The sequence below is a fragment of the Lissotriton helveticus genome, chromosome 3_2 (genome assembly GCF_964261635.1).
Source record: "Lissotriton helveticus chromosome 3_2, aLisHel1.1, whole genome shotgun sequence".
Classification (NCBI taxonomy): Eukaryota; Metazoa; Chordata; class Amphibia; order Caudata; family Salamandridae; genus Lissotriton; species Lissotriton helveticus.
The window spans coordinates 162,721,859-162,746,703 of NC_136062.1; the positions used below are offsets into that span (position 1 = coordinate 162,721,859).

The 24,845-nt window shown below is 47.0% G+C and overlaps 1 protein-coding gene across 2 annotated transcripts in view; it reads right to left on the reverse strand.

Annotated features, from left to right (window-relative positions):
• Window positions 1-5,141: 5,141 nt before the first annotated feature.
• The window catches only part of LOC144826529 (sulfotransferase 1B1-like), a 571,666-nt gene continuing 551,962 nt past the window's right edge, over window positions 5,142-24,845 (reverse strand). For both annotated transcript variants that reach the window (XM_078684956.1, XM_078684955.1), the window contains one exon: window positions 5,142-6,514. In XM_078684956.1, coding sequence (XP_078541082.1) covers window positions 6,402-6,514 — 113 coding nt within the window. In that variant the 3' untranslated portion in view covers window positions 5,142-6,401. The remainder of the gene's footprint in view (window positions 6,515-24,845) is intronic.

Below are 24,845 nucleotides of genomic sequence, written 5' to 3' on the forward strand. Positions count from 1 at the left end.
AAAGAGTGTAAACTGATTCGATAATCATGTCTTGCACTTTTTTATACTAGTATACTTACACTCATATTCGACTAATTACCATTTTCAGTGCTCATGACGGAATGGTTCCGTCATGGCACAAGTTCTAGTGTGCTCATGACGGAACCATTCCGTCATGAGCACATGCTCAGGAAATACCTCTGCTGCAGACAGCAGAGGAATATCCCATTTGTTTTTGCCTGGGGAGGTGGGGAAGAGCTTCCACAACCTCCCCAGGCCGATTATTGTAATTCATTGAAATGACGATCGCGCGCATGGCGCGCAATCGTCTTTACAATTAAATTAAAACTGAAACTTAGTTTCGGGGCTTGTGGGGCTATCTCAGCCCCCTGAGCACCGAAAAAGATGAGAGTGGTTTCATTGCCCCCCCCCATAAAAGTCAGCCTTTCTGCCCCCACCCGGCAGGGCAGAAACCCCACTAAAAAACAGGGATTACTTTTTAGATTGACGTTGGGGTGGGGGCTGCCCAAAAAAGGCATGCCAATGCCCCCACACCCCCTGAGAAATGTCAGTATTTCTGCTCCCCATGGGTCAGTAGCCCCCAATCTGCCCCTATGGGTGGGCAGAAAGCCCACTGGACACCAGGGATTATTTTTACTGACATTGGGGTGGGGTCTGTCCAAAAAGGGCACAGTAATAGCCCCACCCTCCCACAGAAATGTCAGTCTTTCTGCCCCCCCAGGGTGCAGAAGGGGGCAGCAGCACCCAACCTGCCCCCAGGGGCAGAAAGCCCACTAGAAACCACAGAGTTTTTTTATTGATTTTGGGGCGGGGCTTCCTGAAAAGAGCATGACAATCCCCCAAACCTAGAAAAAATGTCAGTCTTTCTGCCCCCCAGGGGGCAGTAGCTCCCAATCTGCCCCCCAGGGGGCAGAAAGCCCACTAGAAACCAGTGATTTGTTTTTACAATGTAGGTGTGGGGGCCCAGAACTGGCATGATAATGCCCCCATCCCAAAAACAATTACCACAGTATTTCTGCCCCTACCCGGTGGCATGTTCGGCTATAGACTCTTATCTGCTTCCCCCGGGGGGCCAGAAAGCCTACTAAGGCCTCCGGATTTTTCTTTTTAATTCAGGGGTGAGGTCACTAGGTGTCAGCAATTATGCTGGCTTTATTTATGAATGGGATTGGGGGCTGCCCAGAATGGGCATACCAATGTCCCCACCACCAAAAAAATAGCCACAGTCATTCTGCCCCCCTTTGGGGCATATCGGGGCAACCCTCCACTCACCCCTCCGATTTTCCCCTAGGGCGGCAGAAAGCACACTAGGCACAGTCTTGTTTTAACAATGTGCCTTCGTGTGGATTTTGGGCCCTAGTGCAGCCGGCACATTGTGAAACCTAGCAAACCTGTACATTTTTGAAAACTAGACACCAATGGGGAATCCAGGATAGGGTGACTTGTAGAATGGGGTGACTTGTGTGCCTCTCACCAGGTTCTGTTACCCAGAATCCCTTGAAAACCTCAAACTTAGTTAAAAAACACCTTTTCCTCACAATTCTGTGATGGAAAGTTCTGGGATCTGTGTGGATCCACAAAATTCCACCCACTTCGTATTACCCAAAGTCTTCTGAGAAAAATGGTACCTCACTTGTGTGGGTAGGCCTTGTGCCCGTGACAGGAAACGGCCCAAAACGCAACATGGACACACCACATTTTCATAGTGCCCAGCTGTCGATTTTGAACCGTTGCTCTGCCAGCAGCTAGGGAAATCTAGCAAACCAATACATTTTTGAAAACCAGACACCCAGGGAAATCCAGGATGGGATACCATGTCTGACTCTCACAAGGTTCTGTTACCCAGAATCCATTGCAAACCTCAAAATTTGTAAAAAATAAATACACATTTTCTCACATTTCTCTGGTGGAAAGTTCTGGAATCTGCGTGTATCTACAAAATTCCACCCACCCCGCATTCCCCAAAGTCTCCAGAGAAAATTTTTACCTCACTTGTGTGGGTAGGCCTAGTGCCGCGACAGGAAATGGCCCAAAATGCATCATGGACACACCACATTTTCACAGTAAAAACTGACCCATTTTTTGTATATGTGGAAAATTTGTGGATACATGCAGATTCCCAAACTTTCACACACGGAAATTTGAGAAAAAGTGATTTTTGTAATCTAAATTTGGGGTTTGCAGGAGATTCTCTATAGGGAAATGTTGAGAGACCCACGCAAGCCATACCTCGCTGGACTCCCCCGGGTATCTAGTTTCCATAAATGTGTGGGTTTGGTGGGTTTCCCTAGATGGCCGCCGAGCCCCGGGCCAAAACCTCATAGGACCCCCCTTGCAAAACCAGGTTGGTTTGTGATAGTTAATTTTGATTTCACGTCAAGAGGTTTTGGGCCCTTGCCTGTCGTGGGTACTTGACCCACCCAGGCGAGTGAGGTATCTTTTTTATCGGGAGACCTGAGAAAAGACTGGGAGGTAGGAAATTTGTGGATCCACATAGATTCCAGAACTTTCCCACACAGAAATTTGAGAAAAAGTGATTGTTGTATCAGAATTTGAGGTTTGCAGAGGATTTTGGGTAGGAAAATGTTAGGGGAACAACATAAGCCATACATCCCTTGACTCCCCTGGGTCTCTAGTTTTCATAAATGTGTGCGTTTGGTAGGTTTCCCTTGATGGCCACCAAGCCCGGGCCAAAATTTGTGGATCCACGCAGATTCCTGAACTTTGCGACAGATATTTGAGAAAAAAGTGATTTTTTTCAGTGAAATTTGAGGTTTGTTGGGGATTCTGCGTAGGAGAATTTCGGGGGACCCACTCAAGCCATACCTAGCTGGACTTCCGAGGGTGTCTAGTCTCCAGAAATTTGTGGGTTTGGTGGGTTTCCCTAAATGGCTACCAAGCCCCGGGCCAAAAACTCATGGGACCCCCTTGCAAAAAACCAGGTTGGTTTGTGATAGGTCATTTTGATTGCCTCAATAGTTTTTGGGCCCTTGCCTGTCAAGGGTACTTGACCCACCCACGCAAGTAAGGTACCATTTTTCTCAAAACACTTTGGGGAATGTGGGGTGAGTGGAATTTTGTGGACCCATGCAGATTCCAAAACTTTCCCCCACAGAAATGTGAGGAAAATGTGTTGTTTTGGTCAATTGTTTAGGGTTGTAAGATATTCTGGGGAACAGAACCTAGTGAGAGCCAGTCAAGTCACCCCATCCTGGAGTCCCCTGGGAGTCTAGTTTTCAAAAATGTATAGGATTGCTAAGTTTACCTAGGTGCCGGCAGAGCTAAGGTAAAAAACTACAGCTAGGCACTTTGTAATAAAAGGGTAATTTTTCCCTGTGAAAGTGTGGAGTGTCCACGTTGCGTTTTACACCATTTCCTGTCGCGGGCACTAGGCCTACCCACACAAGTGAGGTACCATTGTTATCGGGAGAGTTAGGGTAACACAGAATTGTAGAGCAACTATTATTACCTATTGACTTTCGATGCATATCTGCCTTCCAAATGAAGACAATGTGTAAAAAATCATTTTGAAAAATGACCTATAATTCTCATGCTAGTATGGGTATTCCCAATTTCGGAAATGTGCAAATATCTACTGTTTCTAAACTTTATATTTTGTTCCCATTTCAGAAATACATAGGTGTCTTTCATACTGATTTTTCCATGTATACATTTTCCCAGAATAATTGCTATATACCCAGTACATATTAAAAAATCATTACAAGTCGCTGCTTAGTTATTGGCTCTGGGGTCGTCGGGTTCTTGGTGAACCTACAAGTCCTATTAATCCCCACAACCAGAAAGGGCCAGTGGATGTAACGGTATATTGCTTTCAAACAGCTGTCATAATTCGAAGAAGTTACAAATAAAAACATTTTCTCAACTAATTTTCAATTCTTCCTATGTTCAACGGTTAGTTTCTATAGAGAAACCTTGAAGGACCTACACAAATGACCCCTTGTTGAATTCAGAATTTTGTCTGCTTTCTAAAATCTATTGCTTTCCAGGATCCATTATTGCTTTCATATCCATTTCAACCACTAACTGAAAAGAGGTTGAAAGCACATCAATAGTAAAAAATAGGCTATGTCCCAGAAAAATGCCAAAACTGTGTAAAATATTTTGTTTTTCTGACAAACTTCTGCCTGTCCCTGAAAGCTGGGAAGATGGCGATTTCAGCACACAACACCTTTTTTTATACCATTTGCTGAGAAAAATCCAGACGCTTTCACCTGTAGCCCTTTATTCCAATGTTTAAAAAAAAAAAAGTGCTATATTTTGGCTATTTTCTGGGTCCTCTCCAGGGGAATCCTATACCCTGGGTACCTTTAAAATTCTCTTGTTGTTGGAAAAAAAGGACGCAAATTTGGCGTGGATACCTTATGTGGTCAAAAGGTTACAGGGGCCTAAGTGCGAACTACCCCAAATAGCCAACAAAAGGCTAAGCACGGGGGGATGCCTAGCAGAGAAGGGGTTAAAGGAATTACATAAAGAGTAAAAACCCATTATATATAACTGCACTATATATTCAAGTTGGACACATTTGAATGATCAGAAAATAGGAATTGGTCGAAAAGGCTATCATTAATATCTAGAGTTACTTTGGAAACCAATATCTTGATGTTGGAGTAACACACCAGTATGATAGATGATTGACTTAAGCAAAAACCGCTGAAATTAAATTAGAAACAGATGTAATTGAACTGAAAATAATGGTAATCAATTTTTATCTTGCAATATTGGCATAATTGTATACATATGCATTTGCTATGTGAACCTCTTTATTGGTCCTCTGCATGCCCTGCAAAACTTTGCCGTCCATTATTTTATAAACACAAACTTAATAGAGCAAATTTAGATACAAATTCATGTGTAGTTCCTGTATATCTACATAGGATCTGCGCATTAAGACAACATGGTGTCCAGACTGATTCCATACACCCACACTGCGTATGTTTACCTGTTTACCAGCTAGCTCACAGTTCCACAGTAAACTCCTCTTACCAAGGAGAGAATAGTTCTTGGCAACTATCTCACATGACAACCCTGTCCCATCAGGGATTGTGGAAACAGTGTAATATTTTTCGCTCAATCACCTGTGCTCACTTTGTGTCGGAGAGAAACACAGAATAAACAGTGGGGACATTTTCAATAAGCATTTATTGATTCAGTGTAATTCTAGTGTAAAATTGGTGTGATGAGACAACCATAAGACAGAAACAGATATAAATGATTATAGTTTAGCATAGTAGATTTCTACCATAATGCTAAAACAATGAATACAGGCAGGGATATAAATATATGTCAATAACAGTGTGTACTCCTACAATGCAATCCTAACTAGATGTACCTAATTTACCTTGCATGTGTGTAGGTGTAGAGCCAAGAATTCCCCTAGGCTGAAGCCAACCCCATTACCTGGAGTGAGAGACAACGTCTTAGTCTCACGATGGACACTCCGCGAGGGATGTCAGACCCTGTGAGCTGGAGTGTCAGAGTGCAGGAACCTCAGTGTCTATCTTCAGCATAGAAGTACTTTTACTCCTCTCCCACCTCAGTAAAGATATGGTGTTTATATACCCAAAGTGGTACCCACAGGGGATCTACCTTGCTGGGTCATGTCAGACTAGGATGACGGAAGGAATGACCCTTTTACATGGTGATTTTGCAGGAGATGGTAGTCCTGCTGAGATTCCAAGAAGCCTCATGCATAACAAATGAGGCTCGTTTGCAGAGAAAATCCCCCGTCATTTAAGCAGTACCATAACTACGTAAAAAGTCAGTACCAAGGACCAATATGAAGGGTAACGGCAGGATAAATATAGGTGAAATGTTTGGTTACTATCCGAGCCTATATCGGGGCATCTGTATGAAACATACCAAAATGATTTACTGCAGTGAATATAAGTATTAAAGAGGAGTGCCTAATGAAACCATTGAAATATGTACTCAGATCTCCTATCAGTATCTGCACAAAAATTGAGATTACGATTACATACTAATGCAAATTTACAGGCAAGGGTCAATAATAGCAGTAGCCTTCCTATAGTACACTGTCAATGCACTTTGATTCTTTGATGTACAGGCACTACAAAAAAGAGATAATAAGTCACTATTCATTCATTCACTACACAATATCTCAGGTAATACTCCTGGTGTAAAAAGTGACAAGTACAAAATGAATGCAAATTGAATTAGTGGCATACACTCAAAGGCAATGAGTCTGAGATTACTAAACCCATTTTACAGATTACCTATTTTAGATTTCTGTCATCCTGTATGAGTGGCTATTCATTAATATCAAGGCAAATGACTCTGAAAATGCACCAAAGCTTTTTTCAGAGCTACAGAGATACAAAACAGCAGTTGTGAATTTTAATTTCTTTGTGGCCAATTGCTTTTCATGCCTCCATATCGAAAGAAAGCGAGCTCCCCTCCATTTTTTCTGCATAATCTTCATCAAATCTCTCGTTCTGGGCCACGGTGAAGTGATTCTTCCAGTCACCAGAAATCCCTGTAAAGACAGAGACAAAGATTATGGTTGATTATTTAGCACCATTCTGTTCCGTATCCTTTAAGGCAGACCAAGTTAGAGGGTGAACAAGGCTCTTATTTCGACTTAATTTGTTATATTTTCTCTATTAATGTTTCAACAACTAAAGCACATGCAAAATTCTGGCTCAAAGAGAATGACAATATCATGAATATGGCACCTATGTGTCTGAATGATGTATTATTTGATATACAGATGTGACCTTGTCCTGTAATGCGGCTGTCACACACTTTCTGTATATCTTCTTGTGTCTCAAACAGTGTCATCTCCTGTGGCTGTATTCTATACTCTTGCAGGAGATGCTCAATATGATAACAGACAGGAGACCCTGACGGGCTTTCCACTCTGGATCTTAATGCCCAAGATGGCTGAATATCCAGAGCCTGGGTAATTGGAAATTGTTAAATAAAGGCACATTAAGGTGGCATTTGGGAATATGGATCCCTGCCTTATGTTATACTTATATTGTGAAGATTGCCTCACCTATAAGCTACCTACTGAAAGGGAGGGGCGTTTAAGTAGAATGCCAATAAATACAATTTTAACAAAAAAAGGAATTTTACTAGAAAGATGGAATGACAATTGTAATTTCTCCTCTAACAGGATTATGCAGCATGAAGGGTCTGTCAGAAGAACAGTTCTGAGCAATGGCCTAATCTCTTGCGCAACATTAAGGCAGACATTGAGTTAGTCTAAATGGTGTGATAATAAACTGCAGCAGATTAAGATATTCTTTGAGAAAGAAAAACTGTGTTAATATCATCCACCTGGCCCAAACACAAGTAGTTCCATAAATGTTCCGTTCTCTCACAGTTCAACTGACCACAAGTGGAAAGATCATAAAATACCTATAGTAACATGGTAAACAATACAGACTAGGTCTTGGAATCCAAATGGTGGATGTTAAAATCCAGTGAAGAGTTCTCATTTCACCGTGCTACTAACTAGTGTTGCAAAGTCAAATTACATCTTGATGAAGCTGCCCAAGGTGGGTGCAGCAATAGCCAACAAGCTCGTGAAGCCTTCCCTGCAATGCAAAAAGAATTTTTATTGCATATGGTCTGTATTTGCCCTTGTCTACTCCAAGCAGATCGAACCTTGTTGAACAATAGATTATTGAATTTGGTGTGAGATCACGCTGTCAAGCCATCACATTCTGCTTCTTTGATAAATTAATTCTTTTGACTTACCAGTTTACCAAGTTCTTGCTTTTGGTGGATAATATTTTGAAATTAGGTTTACAATCTTTATAGACTATCACTGGGTAGAACTACATCACCTTAGTTCCACTCTTAAGGGTCGATTCCGATCTCGCTCGTAAGGGCTCAGAAGGAACACGATCCGGCCAGAAAAAATATGAGCCATACGCGTGTTTTCCGACAGACATGTACAGCTGTACGAGCGAGCAAGTATGAAGCGAGAAACGCGAAATCGTCGACCGCATTATTTCCGGGTCCGAACCTCTCTGTACGTCTCATCCGTAAGCCAACCGTGCCATGCAATGGAGGCGATTTCCGACGAGCCAGTACGATGCACTATTCGGACATCCGGATCGAGTCGGAGCCTTTGACACGTAAACGCTCCGGGAGGCGGATTTCTGGGGTTGGCGCCGGAACCCCCTTCACCCGTAGTCGTACGAGTCGATTACAGGGGGAAGTGGAGGGTCCCCCCTACACATGCATGCATGCATGCAGGTGGCACAGATGCGTCCCCACTACAGGAGGCGCTCTTGTGCGCAACCTACCTTTTTGGGAGCCTATGTACACATCGTATAACAGGCTCCTATTGACTTCAATGGGGCTCCGAGCGACCTGTGTCCGTCAGCGCTTGTTCGCATCATACTCGGACTCTCGGAGCACCGGAGCATGGGTCGGTCGGAAAGCCCTCCGAATCCGAGTCGGACAGAGCCTTCTCCCAGGGAGATCGGATTCAGCTCCTCAATGTAATGGAATGTATTGGTTTTATTTTGAAAGGGATGACATATTTTAAGAGTTGTTGAATTTTATACAAATCTGTAATTTCAAAACCAGTAAGAAACAGTTGCGGAATTGAGTGGAATACGCAAAGTCAAACCATTCCCTTACATTTTAGTAATTTCAAAATCTGTGGAATCGATTCAATGTAATATTTTAATATGGATTGTAATCATTGAAGCACTTTAGGATTCGTTTGCACCAATCTTTGAATAATGATAGCTATTGTTTTTGAAGTACACTTTTACCTAATTGCAAACGGTAATATCCATTCTCTATATTTTACATCCAATGCATTGCTGAGTGAGTGAAGGGTTCAACTAATGGATATTGTAATGATTGTTTATAATCAAACAATAACATTTTTGACCACCAAGAAAGCTAGTGTTGCACAGTCATCCTGTGCCCTGGGCACCCCCAACTTTTTGCTGACTGGAACTGGCAGTAACCGACTCTGGCTGACCCTGGGCTCTGTCTAGCCAAGCAGAGGGCCAGTGTAATGCTGAAAACACACTTATAATCAAGTGAAAACACATACAATCTCTAGGGTATAATATAGGTTAGGGTACCTCTATGATTGGCATGAACTCCCCTGTAAGGCCCTAGTACACAATAGGGCAGAGGGATTTAAATTACCTTTAAGTCCCTAGTATATGATAAGGCATGGCAGTTTAGAGGTCAGCAGCCTTTCTGCACTTGCATGTGTGCATTGCTGAAGCCTGAGGTCAGTTTAAATGCAGCCCTTTGTTGCAGGACTGCTTTTAAAATGCAAATTGTGCCTTAATTCGGCTTTCGTATTTGAGGCATTTAAAATTTAATAAACTACAATGCTTTGGCATATTGGCCACGCCCAGGGTCTCCACTATGTGTCCCGGGGTGGTGGGTCAAGTACTTATAAGGAGGAGACTTACAACATGATTTTTTTATGTGCTGAGGTTAGTGAAATTGAGCATTTCACTCCCAACATTGTAGTAAAGTGCTTTCCAAGACTGACGTTTGTGCTAGGATCACTGTGAAGTGAGGACCTGCAATATGTTTGGAAATTCAGAACCCCTTAAGTCTCCCCTAGGTATTGAAGGGTGTGGGGTCCTTTAGATATAGGCAGGGTCCTTATAAAATATGTTTTTTATGCGCTGATGTTGGAGAAATTGCCTGGTGTTTTCTCCCCATTGAAAATCCACGGACACATACATTAAAATTTGTTAACTAATAATTCACACCAGGAGAATCATGAAACTGCAATTTAAGGACTACCTGCAATGCTATTGATAAATCCAACAATATGCTAATGTTGATTTTCTCCTAAGCTGTCCAGACAAGAAGTTATAAGACATTCCTATCTGTAAGCCAAACTTCAGCTATCCAGTAAGTTGTTATGATTTGTCAGAGTTGAGTGGATTAGTCTATCTGCTTTGATGAAGTGATAAGGAGCCCTTGTGGTTAGCCAGCCCTTATGAGAGCGCAGGGTTCTGCTACATAGGAATGCCAGAGCAAGGAGGGGCGTGGCTTGGGGCCGACAACGGCGGCCGCCTGAACCGCAAGCTCCGTAACTGAGCCTTCAATAATCCTGACCTAGCGATTCCCCGGGTCCCCTCCCCAGATGGGAGGAAAGGTGAAGGGACCGTGCCCTATTTGGTTGTGCTTCGGGACCTGATCCTGCCCCGAGACCCTGGAGCTGTCCGATTGCGAACTGGCCGGTGCGTGGAGAGACGCGCGGCCCAAACTGGCGGCCGGGAAAGGAAACTGAAACTCGGAGCAGCGAAGATCTTTGGGGCGGATGCGCCCTCTTGCAGACCCTACGCGCAGGCAAATCGAGTGATGGTGGCATCAGTAGACGTGGTGGGCTTCTGCTGAGAGGCGAGTTGAGCGGGACTCCCTGGTGGTGCGGGCAGCTCGCGACCGCTCCGGCAGCCGATTGTGCAGCAGCCTAGAACTGGCTGGAGATGCGGCGAAGGCCGTGGCAGACATCCCGCTGGTGATGAGGGTGGCCGGGGACCCTGCACCGATGTTGGTTTGCTGGACGGAGAGAATCTGGGGGCCACGAGGGGCGAAGCCCGCTAGAATGCGAAGTATTGAGATCCGAGGAGGGGAGCGGACTCCTCTGCTGGCCTCTGGTCAATAACTTGCCTAAACTCAGATTTATAAACCCTGTGTTACCAGGGATAGGAACACCTGCCAGTGGGCTTGCCAAGGGGTCCCCGGACTCGGCGACACAAAGTGCGGAGCCAGGCGCTGGTTGACAAGGAGGTGAGGCTGGCGCTCCCCGTAAACTATGAACCCAGTGGGGGAGTCTCCTGACTATAGCAGAGGAACCCCCTGGTGGCGCTCGTGATTCTGAGGTGCCTCATGATTGGTGGCCGGCGAGAGAGGCACCCTCATGTCCCTAAATAAGCGAGGCACAGCCTAACACGACGCAGAGGGAGCGGGCGAGCTGGCTGCAAGTGCAGTGAGTTGACCCCTAAAGGCCTGATCCGGGGAGGAAGAAGAACGATTGGAGGACCTTGCCTCAATAGCTGGCGTGGAACACGGGTCACTCAGGAGTCAGTTGAATTATATCAGTAGTATACCCACGTGGCTATTACCCCCTGTCTGAATTCAGTCCCGACCTGCGGGGAGAAGAGCAGTGCAGCGGGACTTGCTACTCGGAGAGTGGGGGTAACGACCCTACCTAGAGCGAGACTGCCTATAGCCGACTATCCGGAGGTGCAGGGGACTCCGTTCCTCGTGGTACCTCATCATGGGAAAATTGAAGGGGAAAAAGACGGAGCTCAGCCAGTGTCGGACAGTGAATTTCCTGGCCGTGGAGAACCAGAGGAGCCCGAGCAGCCGCGCGACCCCCACCTGCGGCACCAGCTGGACAAAATCCTGGAGGCGATAGCAGACTCCCGAACAGCGCTACAGCAGGACAGAGCACAAGTGGCCACGGGGTTGGACCTGTTGCGAGCTGATCACGGTAAATTGGTGGACAGAGTTAAAACAGAGGAGTGGTTCTCCAGACCATTGAACCATTACAGAACGACCTCAAGGCCACGATCACTAATGTTCTGGATCGCATTGGAACACTCGAAAAAACGGCAGAAGACGCTGAAGGACGTAATCGCCGGAACAACATCCGCATAGTAGGTCTGCCGGAAAAAGTGGAATCTGGAGGACTGGCTCAAAACAGTGATGGCACCGGAGGGCCTCTCAACTTTCTTTACTTTGGAACGAGCACACAGAGTACCAGCTAGGCCACCCCTACCAGGGCCGTCCCTCGCGCCCGGTAGTAGCGAGACTGTTGCATTTCCGTGATAGAGACTTGTTGCTCAGAAAGCATGGGATGATGGCCCCTACCATGTGGGGAACAGTAAGGTCAACCTATTCCCGGACTACACGTATAAAACTCAGTGACGCCGAGCCTCTTTTCTGGCCGTCAAGAGGGAGCTGAGGGAAGAGGGACTCCAATACTCCCTGTTGTTCCCAGCCAACCTGAGGGTAATAGTGGACAGTAAAGCGTGTTTCTTCAACACCCCGGACGATGCCTGTGCTTGGCCGGAACTATAGAGAGCTGGGAAAGACGGTGATGGGCAAGGAACGCAACTTACTATAGAACGTTTGCCTCAGAGGAAATCGAGGAGAATTCGGAACAGGCGGAGGGACCTGTGGAGACCCTCGGTGCTGCAGACTGAAGCGGAACGTCGAGACGTCCTTGAAGTGATATCGACTCTGTCGAGAGCGCAGGACGCGCTGTCACCGAGAGGAGCGGACTCGGAGAAGGACATCGACCGTTCTGATACTGAACATCCAGGGGTGGATGGTGAGCGCCTGCCGATGGTGACACCGACAACGGCAGAAGGCATGTTGGATGAGGGTTAAAAGCGGCTGCTGACCTGAACAAGGAGTGACTTCGCAGATTGCATGGACTCCCTGTCGTAGGTTCTTGGGTGGGGGATCAGGGGATGGGGAGGAGGGATCATTACAGCTGGTTATTTATCCAGGGCTCAGTTTGAGATGAGATGCGCACAGAGGTTGGGCGGCGGCCCAATGGCACCCAGTCCCCTTCGTCACCCTTAAGGCATGCCCTCAGTGACTGCTGGTGGGCTTAGAAGTGTGTTTTCAAAAGGAGGGAGAGCGTGATCCAAGTGGATCGGTTGGGGCGTGATTACCACTCAAAAGGAGTGGAAGGTCCAGCCTCAGTCCGTGCCCTCAGTCGACATTTTATTCAAGAAAGTTGGACAAGGCTGTTCCTCGTGTGGAAAGGAGGAAGGGGAGTGGGGTGCACTGGTCAAGGGAGAAAGTGGTGGTTATAGGGTGTTAACCTCCCACTGGGTATCCATTGTGTTGGATATGTTTGCCTCACACACCCTTGCAGATATCATGCTTCATCATAGGCGTTGCTCCTCGTCGGGTAGGCGGTGCAATTCCCAACGGGCTCACCTCAAAGAGGGGCTTTTTGGCGGAGATCTTTTGAATCCAACTGCCTATTGGTGAAGTGTGGGTATGGGGCCAGAGGGATTGTAGACTTGATTGTGAGTTAAAATGCAGCGTTGGGTAGCTGAGACTACTTTATTCGGGTGGTCCCTCGTTACAATTAAAAGGTGCAACTAGACTAGACTATCTGGAAAGTAATGTTTCCTTGTTCTAGACTAGACTAGGATATAAAAAGACGGTCTTTTTTTAACTCACAATCAAGTCTACAATCCCTCTGGCCCCATACCCACACTTCACCAATAGGCAGTTGGATTCAAAAGATCTCCGCCAAAGAGCCCCTCTTTGAGGTGAGCCCCTTGGGCTTAGAAGTGTGTCAGAGTTTGTATTGGTTTGGATGGGAACTAGCAGTTTGTTACTAGGTCCTGTTCTGGGGGGAGGGATGGGCGGACAGGTTAGTTGAGGGAGGGGTTGGGGGGGAAGTTCACCGGTGTCGTAGAGGGAGTGCGTTTCGGGATGCGGATGTTACTTGTGGGGGATGGGAGATATCGCTGATTAACGATGTATTACCTGGAATTTGAGGGGCCTACACACTATGACGAGATGCCACAAGGTACATGCATATTTGGTTCGGAGAGGGATTCATATAGCGCTACTCCAGGAGACCTATTTAACCAAGGCAGAGGAGATAGCACTGCAGAGACGTTGGAGAGGACAAGTCTTCAACACCACCTATTCTGCTTTTGCGCGAGGAGCTCTGATATGGATCAGGGCAGGGGGCCCTTTCCAGGTATCAAGGCAGACGATAGACCCGGCGGGCAGGTTCATGGTCATAGAGGGTAGGCTGAGGGGTAGAGATGTAGCATTCTGTAGTGTCTATGCACCGAATGTAGATCAGATGGGTTTTCTAACGCAACTCTTTGGTTCATTGGCTTCCTACCTTGCGGGCTCACTAGTAATGGGAGGAGACTTCAATTACATAACCGACATTGCGTTGGATAGATCACACCCCCCACTGGCTGATTCCCCGATACACAGACTGACTAAAGGCAGGCTGGACTGGCAGACTAGGTGGAATCTACGTGGCGTACGCATCATCCTCTTGTTCGGGACTATTCTTACTTCTCCGGGATGCATGATCTACATGTCCGTCTAGACACGGTCTTGTGCTCTCCGACGGTGCTGCCCTCGGTGGTGCGGACCGAATATCTAACTAGGACGATCTCCGATCATAATCTGCTGCTGTTCACCATGCACTGGATGCTAGGGGTGACAAGTGTTCCCACTTGGAGACTACGACCTGAAACGCTGGATGACCCGGTTTTTCAGAGAGAGGTGAGCGAGGGAATCACTCAGTATTTTGAGGAGAACGCAGGCTCCGCCTCTTCTAGGGCAATAGAATGGGATGCTTTCAAGGTGGTGGTCAGAGGTATATGCATAGGGAAACATGCGGGAGTACAGAGTGTGCTTCTCCACGATCTGAATAGAGCTGAGGATAGACTGCGCATGGCAGAATTGGCTAGGCCTTCCCACCCAGAGCTTCAGGAGGAGGTCACGACAGCGAAAGAGGAGGAAGCAGCGGAGGTAGAACGGCTGCGCTGCTTTGATTACAAGGCCTATACTGCGAGAGTGTATGTCGAGGGAGACAAGGCAGGGACGCTACTGGCCTGGTTGGCCAACCCAGCAAAGAGGGGCTCCCCTATTATGGCCCTGGAAAAAGATGGCGGGGACTTGGTGTATACCCAAAACAAGATCTTGCAGGGTTTTTTGCACTACTGTAAGGGACTTTATGAGAGTTCATTAGTGGCGGAGGACCCTGAAGTCAGTGCCTTTTTGGAGGGACTTTCACTTCCAGAATTGGATCACGAGCAGGCAAAATGCTTAGGCCGGGACATAGAACTGGCTGAAATCAGAAGTGCTGTCAATCACATGGCCAGGAATAAAACACCGGAAGTTAATGGGCTGCCTATAGAGTTCTATGGGAAATATATAGAATTACTGGCACCAAGACTCCTGGAGGTTTATAGGGAAGCTAAAGATCTGGGACAGTTACCAGCTTCTATGCGAGAAGCGTTAGTGATTCCGCATTTAAAAACCAGGGCGGGAGGGGACAAGTCCGGCCTCCTACCGCCCTCTATTGATGCTGACTACTGATTACAAGATACTGAGCAGCATCTTGGCCACCAGACTGTTAAACCCCATGATCGCACTGATACATGAGGATCAATCTGGTTTCATTCCAACGAGAAACACATCCACGAACATTAGGAGACTGGTGAGGCTGCTGGAGGAGGACCAGCCGGAAGCGCAACACCCAATGGTATTATCGATAGATATTGAAAAAGCCTTTGATAGCTTAGAATGGTCATATTTATATAAAACACTCGAGCACTTTGGCCTGGGAGCTGACTATGTGCAGTGGACGAAAGTGTTATATACATCAGCTGTGGCTCGGGTGTGGGTTGGAAGGCTGATATCCTCACAATATTCGTAGCTCGTGGTATAAGACAGGGGTGTTCGCTCTCCCCTCTATTGTTCGCTGAAGCAGTAGAGCCTCTAGCAGTGAAAATACGATTGGGGACCACTATGATGGTCTGTGGTGCAGAGAAGTTCGGCAGTATAGCTCACTTTATGCTGACGACCTGCTATTATTTCTTGATAACACAGGCGGAGCACTACTGAGGGTTGAGACCTTGCTATCAGAATTTGGTGATATATCGGGGTTGAGAGTAAACTGGTCAAAATCATGCTTGTTCCCGGTGAGGCAGGGGGAGTCCCAACCCGCAACCGATAGGGAGGTGAGATGGGAACCCACTTGTTTGCAATACCTAGGAGTACATATCTATCACGCAGCCGCCGATATGCTGGAAGGAAATGTGGGACGTGGCGTGAGAGCATTGAAGGGTAGTATGGCTTTTTGGGCCACACTCCTGCTATCGGTGACGGGTCGAATAGCTTTATTGAAAATGATAGCGCTTCCTCGGCTATTATACTTTTTTAGAACTCTCCCGATATGGATCTCGTGCTCAGTGTTTAAATTGTTGAAGTCGCTCATAGTTAGTTTTCTATGGGGAACGGGTAGACGGCGAGTTGCGCAGGCCACGCTCATTAGGCCCAAAGCTGAAGGGGGATCGGCAGTCCCAGACTTCGAGCTCTATTATTTAGCGCCCCAATTTCAGGTATTAACACAAGCAGTCGCGAAAAGAATTCAGAGGCCCGGAACAGCAGCGAGGCAGGGGAATACCGCGCCATGTACTCTCCTTCATAATGCTGCAACAAAAATTGTACCTTAGGGACCTTTCCACAGAAGAAAAGACACTTCGACAGTGTTGGAATCGTTCTCAGCGCAGGGCGGGAGTCCTGCACCCGTATGCACCCGAGATCCCGTTAGGAATGCCGACAGCGCTACTGCATGGCGGTGATTGGACACCATTGCAGGAATGGGAAGAGGCAGGGATCCAGATACAAGGAGATCTGTATGAGGTTGGGGTGTTGTTGTCATACCACGTATTGCAGGAGAGATTCGAACTGCCGAGAGGGGGATTCCTTTAGAGCACTTCAGGCACACTGGTGGGAGGGGCTGGCGGAGCCTAAGACCACCATGGCATGCCAATATGCCATGATGGCAGCCGGAATTTTCAAGTCAGTTACATGCCTTTATTCTCGAATGCTTAATGAAGGTTTAGAACCCCTGGAGGGGCTGAGAGTGAAATGGCAAGCTGACATAGGGAAACCTATCCCTGCAGTGACCTGAAACAGATCATACGTAGAGCCTGGAAAAGCACAAGAAATGCGAGATTCCAACTGGTAAATTTTTACATACTCCATAGAGCTTATCTGACGCCAGGGAAAATCCAAAAATATTTTCAAATACAGGAAGCGGCGTGCCCTGGATGTGCACAGACAGGAGCAGACTTGGTGCACATACTATGGTCTTGCCCGGCGCTGGGAGCCTATTGGGAGGAGGTGGGAGATATACTAAACACAATCACAGAACGAAGTTTGACCTTTGATATAGCCACTAGCGTCTTACATTGGTTCCCTCATACGTCGAAAAACAAGATGAAGAGTAAATTTGTGGACATGGGACTCCTACTAGCGAAACATGAACTAACAAGACATTGGAAGGAGACAGTGGGGCCTAGTAGCAGGAAATGGAGTGCTGAGTTTTTTAAAGTGGGCGGCCAGCGAAAGCACTCTTAGATGCACGACGGCTGAACAATGATAAAGCATTGGAGGCGGCGACGGCATGGGAAACATTAGTACAAGCGTTACAGTATTATCAAACAGGGGATGACTGAATAGAGATCACAATAGCAGTGGGGGGTCCTGACCTATCTCAGGTATGCCGAGAATTTGAAAAGGAAATGACTCCTGTCCACACAAGTCAGTGCAGATTCGTAGCATAGTATGCACCGGTGACAGTGGGGAATGGAGGGGGAGATTACACCAGTTGGGGGTGAGTTGGGGATACACAAATTATTGGGACTGGTTTACTTGCATTAATTTCATGCCACATCACAGCAATTGTATTGTATAGCATAAAAGGGGGCTCAGGGGTGGAACCTTGGCGGGAATAGTCAAATGTGTTGATTGGCAGATGGTGTGACTAAGTATGATGTTTGTATAAAACCCAATGAAGTACATTTAAAAAAAAAATAGGAATGCCAGAGCAAGGGGTACGAAAACATCCTCTTCAAAGAGGGGAGGTACAAACATTGTAAGTTAGGCACAGTTATAGACCTACCCTTTGAACCCATCCAAATGGTGGGATTAAGGAAGGAATTAGAAGATATAAGGGGTAGGGACAGTATGGCGATGAACCGTCCTGAAGGAGGGATTAGCCAGCTCTTTTCACTCTGCTGGAAAATCTGCCATGAGGAATTATGGAGAAAAAGTGCACTCTTGGAGAATGTAGTGCCACACTTTGTAGGATGTGGTTAGACCCTGGGGTGTTGCCCTGCACTTCACTGTACATGAGTACCCTCCTGCTTGACCCACAGAACTAGGAATAAGTATCTGAGAGGGGCACAGCCTCTCAGATCTGCTGCTTAAAACTCAAGGAAGAAGGGTCCATGCTGAGAAGTTAGATTTGCACCAACCGGGCATGGCACTCTGAAGACTGTGCCTGCTGCACAATCTGGAACTATAGCCCTGTGGACTAACTTTTAGTTAGTCCGCAAGCTACAGGTTATCAGAGCTCCCCAGGAACATCCCAACAAGAATATCCAGCCTGGAGTACTACTAGTAGATTGGTAGGGGTTTTGTCCAAGTGGATAGTGGGAACTAAAGTCCCAAACTTTCAAGGATCATCTTGGAACCTCCCGGCCCTTGAAGTATGTTTTGACACTTTGGGGCCCTTTGTTAAACTTCAGGAAGCAGTTCCAGAAGTTTGTAGAACTTTTGAGCAACTATGGAAAAAAGCTCAATGAGTGGACCGACTCAACCTGACCAGTCAAGCAAGCGACCCTCAACCATGAGCTGTCCAGCTGTCCAGCATTGCCCTGCTGAAACGCTCCGGAGATCTGACTTCCAGAGTTTGACCTGGAGTAAGCTGAAACCCAAACCAGCTAAGCCTCACTGAGGCTAGCCTGGTGAAGAGCATTGAGGGACCCTTGAAGAAAAAGATCTGTAAATGTTTTAAAATCTGAACGTGGTAGAGGTGAACGAGCCCAACCGCAAGATTCAGGCCGCCCACCTTCAACTGCGTTGTGGCCTGGATCTTTGGGTCGTCCCACTGGAAAGCTCGGGAGGTATGACTTCCATGCAAGCCAAGGAACCTCGTCATATTCCCAGATATGGTATGAAGCCCATCTATAGAAGCGAGTCAGTCTGTCTGCTTTTGGCCAAAGAGCTGAAATAAAGGTCATTTGGCCAACAGCAGACAGACTGATGCTGTTGTGCTGCCCGCATAGTGGATCATCACATGCTGTGAGGACTGCTATTATTGAAGGCTTTGTCTTCATTGAAAAATACTCGCTTCCATAGATGGGCTTCATACCATATGTAGGTACAGACCACCATATTGAACATTTGTGATTCACAGGTCAGCGCGACAGCACAGCTTGTGATTAATCCAGATTCCAGAGTTCCTCATCACCGTCTTCATACATGTCTCTGTGTATCATCAAAGCAGTAACAGTGCTCAGCTACCCATAGAGTGCCAGCCTTCACTCTCACTTGGGTACCTGGCTGGGTGTCCTTGTCAGTATCTTGTTTTCCTTTTCCTCCTTCACCCACTGTTGGCACGTACACCTCACGCGGCTGTGCAATCTACCCATCAGATGTCCCTAAATCCATAGATCCTGATGAGAGACTAGATCACCTATAGGGTCGAAACGTTGTCAACAACAAAAGAAAGTGAACCATTAACAGTGTGTATTATTGTATATAGCTGCTGTATATTATGTATTGAGTGCTAAATGGTCGACTTTTTTGAATACCTAGGAAACCTTGTAAAATACTGTCACAATTATGTCACCAATATTTTAGGTTCCTGTTTCTCGCTGCGGACACTATGCACATTTTTCTTTTTCATTTTATATAGAATTTTGTTTGTAAAATATAAAATATGATTGTATCAAACTAAAACCATAGGTGTGTGTGGTTTCTTTGCCCTCTGACATCATTTTAACCCTTCCATTGCGACTGTGAACCTTATTATCTAAATTGATTCTATTATTCCACAGGAACCACTGTTTCTGACAATAATCTATTCTGCTTAGTGACATTTACCAAGCTAGTACACACAGAGGAATCAAAGCTTCAACATGTGGATATTTTGGTTGTTTTAGAGAGTGGCTTCTTCCGCCATGGACTGTCACTGTTATGCCACCCATACAATATGACTAAAGGAACCAATGGTGGCATACGATGTATCTCGTCATAACAATGAGGTGTACATGAGGCCAAACTTTTACTCAAGGTTATCTGTCTAAATGAACGAGTTACTTACCTTTAGTGACTCTCAAACTGGTGGATACTCTAACAACAGTGTCCTCACCTTTTGAATGTCCCTAGGAGTACCTCAGCGCACCTACATCATGAGGCTCCACATTTACTTCATTCTGCCCAAGAAGAGATGCACGCAATCGCATATAAGCGCCACCCATGCGTGCTGACTCCATTTGTTTTCTCGGCTGTTCGCATCCCCAGACGCAGTGCCAACAACAGATTGGCTTTAACCAGTGTGCAGATGCATGCAGATCTCCAAACTCAGGACCTTATTAGATAGAAAATCCGACCAGTTCTTAGAATGGAAAAGGTGGAATGGCCGGAGGAGAATCTGCAGTGAGATCGAGTATCCACCAGAAAGAGTGTTTCCGAATGGAAGTAACTTGTTTTTCTGATGGATACTTCTTACTACAAATTCCTCACCTTTTGAATAGATAAAGTAGTATCTCCAAGGTAGTGGGTCTGTGAACTGGCTCAGACTAAAATGTCATGGAGGACAGCAAGGGCAGAAGTGCCCTTCTCTATGAATCTGGCCATCTAGGCAGTAGTGCTTCATGAACACATGAAGCGACACCCACTTAGCATCCTGACAGATGTCCAAAACATGCACACATGTGCTAACACAGTGTAGCAGATTTGGCTCTAGTGGAATGAGCCCAAAAGCTTTCGAGTGGTTATTTTCTAGCCAGTGCATAGCAGATGTTGATGTAGTGCTATCCAGCAAGAGATGGTACATTTCGGCACTAATTGCCCTTCTTTACTTTAGCGAATCCAACAAAGAGCTGATCATCCACATGATGATCCATGGTACAATTAATATAAAAGCTGAAGACTCCTTTAGGATTTAGCTGATAAAGTGGCTATTCCTACATATGGGGTGAGGGAGAGCATGGGATGCCAGTAGAGTGATGTTTGTTCTGATTTAAAAAGTACTGACCCCTTTCAGAAAAAAAGAAGCTTGTGTCCTCAAAATCAGTTTAGCAGAAAGAAAGTTCTATACAGCCGGTTGGCAGAGAAGATTTATAGCTCATTCACATGGTGAACCAATGTCATAGCGATAAGGTAGACTGTCTTGAAAGTGGCTGTGCAGCTGGACTACACATTAGGAATGTGAGGATTACATTCTGGTCCCACTGGGGCAAGATGAGAGCTAAAGGTGGGAACATATGTTAACCTGTCAAAAAGCACATCACAGCATGTACTTTAAATAAGGAGACCTGGTCTGCATCCTTGAAAAAGCGGAAAGAGCACTGGGCTTATATTAAGTCCTTGTTGGGCTAGGGGCAACACAAAAAGCAATACTTCAAATATCATACCCTGTAGTGGGCAATCTACAGAGTACCACACCAAGACATAAACTTGTCCCAATGGCAGGTTGCCAAAATGACATCAACTACTTTAGGAAGGAGGTTGAATGTAATCAACTGTCGCAGCACAGTCTTCAAGAATTGAGATGAAGATTGCACAGGTCCGGGTGCAGGACCCTGCCCTGCTGCTGTTACTTAAGAACACCCCAAAGCGGCCGCCTGATCAAAGTACAAATGCTCATGCCAAGAAGTTCCAGGGACCATACATCCACTATTTAGTCAAGTACTACTAGCATGACCTGGGCCCCGTCATTACTGACTGTGGAGGGAAGGTGTACAGGGGTCCTGATATCTGTTCTAGGTAGAATGCATCTTCAAAAGAAAGCTATAGTGGCGGCAGCAGCAAGCAGAATGCTAACATTGGTGGTGAAAATGACTGAGCCAAGATTTCGAAGAAGATTCTCTAGGTATCAACAGCTACGTTTGTCCACTCTAGATTTTAAAGATCTGGCCAATGTAGTCTGTCACCAGGAAAATCTGATGATCCAGTCATTTCCATGGGCGCAGTGCCTCCTTACATAGAGTCCCCGACTCATCCCCGCCACGCTTCTTGCAATACCACACTGTAGTGCTGCTGTCTATGAGCACCTGTAGCAGCCTCCGTTTGATGGATGGCAGGAAGGCTTTTAGTGCCATGCAGATGACCTGCAACTCCAGTAGGTTAATGTGGAGCCACATCTCGGACGGCGACCATATACCTCTGAGCTTCACCTATCCTAGATGGCATCCCAAGCCCAGAAGTGATGCACCCGTCATCACTATCATCTCAGAGTGGAATAAGGAGATGTGCTTGCTGCTGATCCAATTGTGGTCCAACAACCACCAGTGCAGGTCTCTTACAGTCTCCCCCAAAATCTGGACTCCGTCAGGTAGATCCTTTTTCTGCTCTGCTCACTGGGAAAGCAGATCCTGATGCAGATACCCCATTACGACAAGAGGCCAGTAGCCCCAACAGCTTCAGAGTCATCCTCAAAGAATCCAGAACCAGGAAACATAGGGATCATAGGCCGAATGTCCAGAACTCTCCTGTACTCTCTTCTCCAGGGGAAAGGCACAACGCTGCACCATGTCCAGAATAGCCTAGATCACGGTTACTCATAGTACAGCCCGCGGGCTGCCAGCGGCCCGGCAAGCCTTCCGTGGCGGCCCGCGGACCTTGAGACATCGTACCCATGTTTTAAAAAGACATTTTTAAAGAGTATCTGCAAACACTGCCGGTTGCAATGAGGGATACAAATCCAATTTCCCCTATATTAGCAGTATTAGTCATAACTATATATTGTGTTAGCATGATGTATCTATATATTCTTTGCGTTTTATATGCATAACGCTGTTTTAGCTAGTTGATAAGGGTATGTGCTGCTTGTGTGTTCTGTTTACATCGAGTAGGCCGAGAACCATATAGAGGCCATCTTTTCTCTGCCGGTGCCATGCCCGAGCAGTGATCACGTGTTATTCTCCAATAGTTGTCAGGCCCAGGTTCTGTTGAGTTATTGAGAGCAGCTGAATGCACACCATTCTTCCCCTGTCTTGGACTCAAGGTCGCATCTGGCTTTGGGTGTGATAAGCGCATTCCTGAAGGCACCATGCCTGCATTCCCGGGCACTGGGACGAAAGGGAGTCCCCCTCCTGACCTACCCAATAATAACTAAGCAGAGCTTTGAACTAATCATGTGTGCCATATATGATCTTTCCTCGAGGCTCAAGAGCCAAGTAGTGTTTTTCCATGTACTGTGCAGAAAGTAAATATGTGCTGTTTTGAATGTAAGCCTGCAGTCTTCTCTGCGCACCTGATGGGTGGGGGTTGGAGAGGCTCCTCTATAGAGTATTTTGCATAATAAACGATTGAACTTTCTTCACTGCCAACTGACTGGTTATTTGGTAATTGGTATTGGGGCTATTGGTAGGTATAGGTCCTTATATTATTTTTTATGGTACGTCAGCAGCAGAGACACTCTGAGACACTCTGCTGCTCTGTGGGGGCCGGGTGATTAATTTCATCAGTGGAGCTGCAGGGGCTCTAAGAGGAGATGAACTACAACAAAGCCCCATTAACATGCAAATGGTCTTTTAAAGACTTGTGAAGTGCTTGGGTGTGACTGTGTGTGTGTGTGCCCGGGAAGCTGTCTCAGACCGGGCACACACAAGCAGGGTGAGATAACAGAGGGTGACAGAGCGAGTTAGAGGGAGGGAAAGGTAGGATGACCGAGGGAGGGAAATGGAGTGAGACAGTGGGAGGGAAAAGGAGGGAGAGGTCGAGAGGGAAAGAGAGGGAGAGGGAGGGAAAGGGAGGGAGGGAGAAGCAGGGCAAGGGAGGGAAAGGGAGACCAAAAAAGGGAGACAGAGAAAGGGAGACAGACAGAGAAAGGGAGACAGACAGAGGGAGGGAGACAGACAGAGGGAGGGAGACAGACAGAGGGAGGGAGACAGACAGAGGGAGGAGGGCGACAGAGGGAGGGAGATGGAGGGAGGGAGACAGAGGGAGGGAGACGGAGTGAGGGAAGGGATGAGAGAGGGAGTGAGGGAAGGGGTGAGGAAAGGAGAGTGAGGGAGTGACTGAGGGAAGGGGAGTGAGGGAAGGGGAGTGAGTGAGGGAAGGGAGTGAGGGAAGGGGGGTGTGGGAAGTGGAGTGAGGGAAGGGAGTGAGGGAAGGGGAGTGAGGTAGGGAGTGAGGGAAGGGGAGTGAGGGAAGGGGAGTGAACGAGAGGAGTGAGGGAAGGGGAGTGAGGGACGGGGAGTGAGGGATGGGGAGTGAGGGACGGGGAGCGAAGGAGGGAGGGAGTGAGGGAAGGGAGTGAGGGAGTGAGTGTGTGAGGGAGTGAGTGAGGGAAGGGGAGTGAGGGAGTGAGGGAGTGAGTGAGGGAAGGGTAGTGAGGCAAAGAGAGGGAAGGGGAGTAAGGGAGGGGGAAGGGGAGAGGGGGGAAGGGGTGTGAAGGGGAGGGAAGGGGAGTGAGGGTGAGGGAAGGAGAGGGATGGAGAGGGAGGGAGAGGGAAGGAAAGGGAAGGAGAGGGAGAGGGAAGGAGAGAGGAAGAGGGATGGAGAGAGAGTGAGACAGAGAGAGAGGGAGTGAGACAGTCAGAGTGAGGGAGAAAGAGGGAGAGGGAGTGAGTCAGTCAGAGTGAGGGAGAGATTGGGAGAGAGAGGGAGTGAGACAGTCAGAGTGAGACAGAGGGAGACAGGGAGGAAGAGAGGAAGAGAGAGGGAGATAGAGGGAGGGAGACAGAGAGATGGAGACAGAGAGAGAGATATAGAGATAGAGAGGGGGATGGATGGAGGGAGACAGAGAGAGAGAGTGAGAGAGTGAGAGAGTGAGAGAGTGAGAGAGTGATAGAGTGAGAGAGTGAGAGAGTGAGAGAGTGAGAGAGAGAGAGAGAGAGAGAGAGAGAGAGAGAGAGAGAGAGAGAGAGAGAGAGAGAGAGATGTGTGTATGCTGGGTCTGGTAGCTCAGTGGACAAAGGCGTTGGCTGCAGGGACCTGCGTTCTACCTCATGGTCACAGTTTTTTTGTTGCTCTATCCTCGCCCCCTCCCCATCTGACCCCGCCCCCACCGGTGCGGCCCTCAGACACAAACCCCACTGTAAATTTGGCCC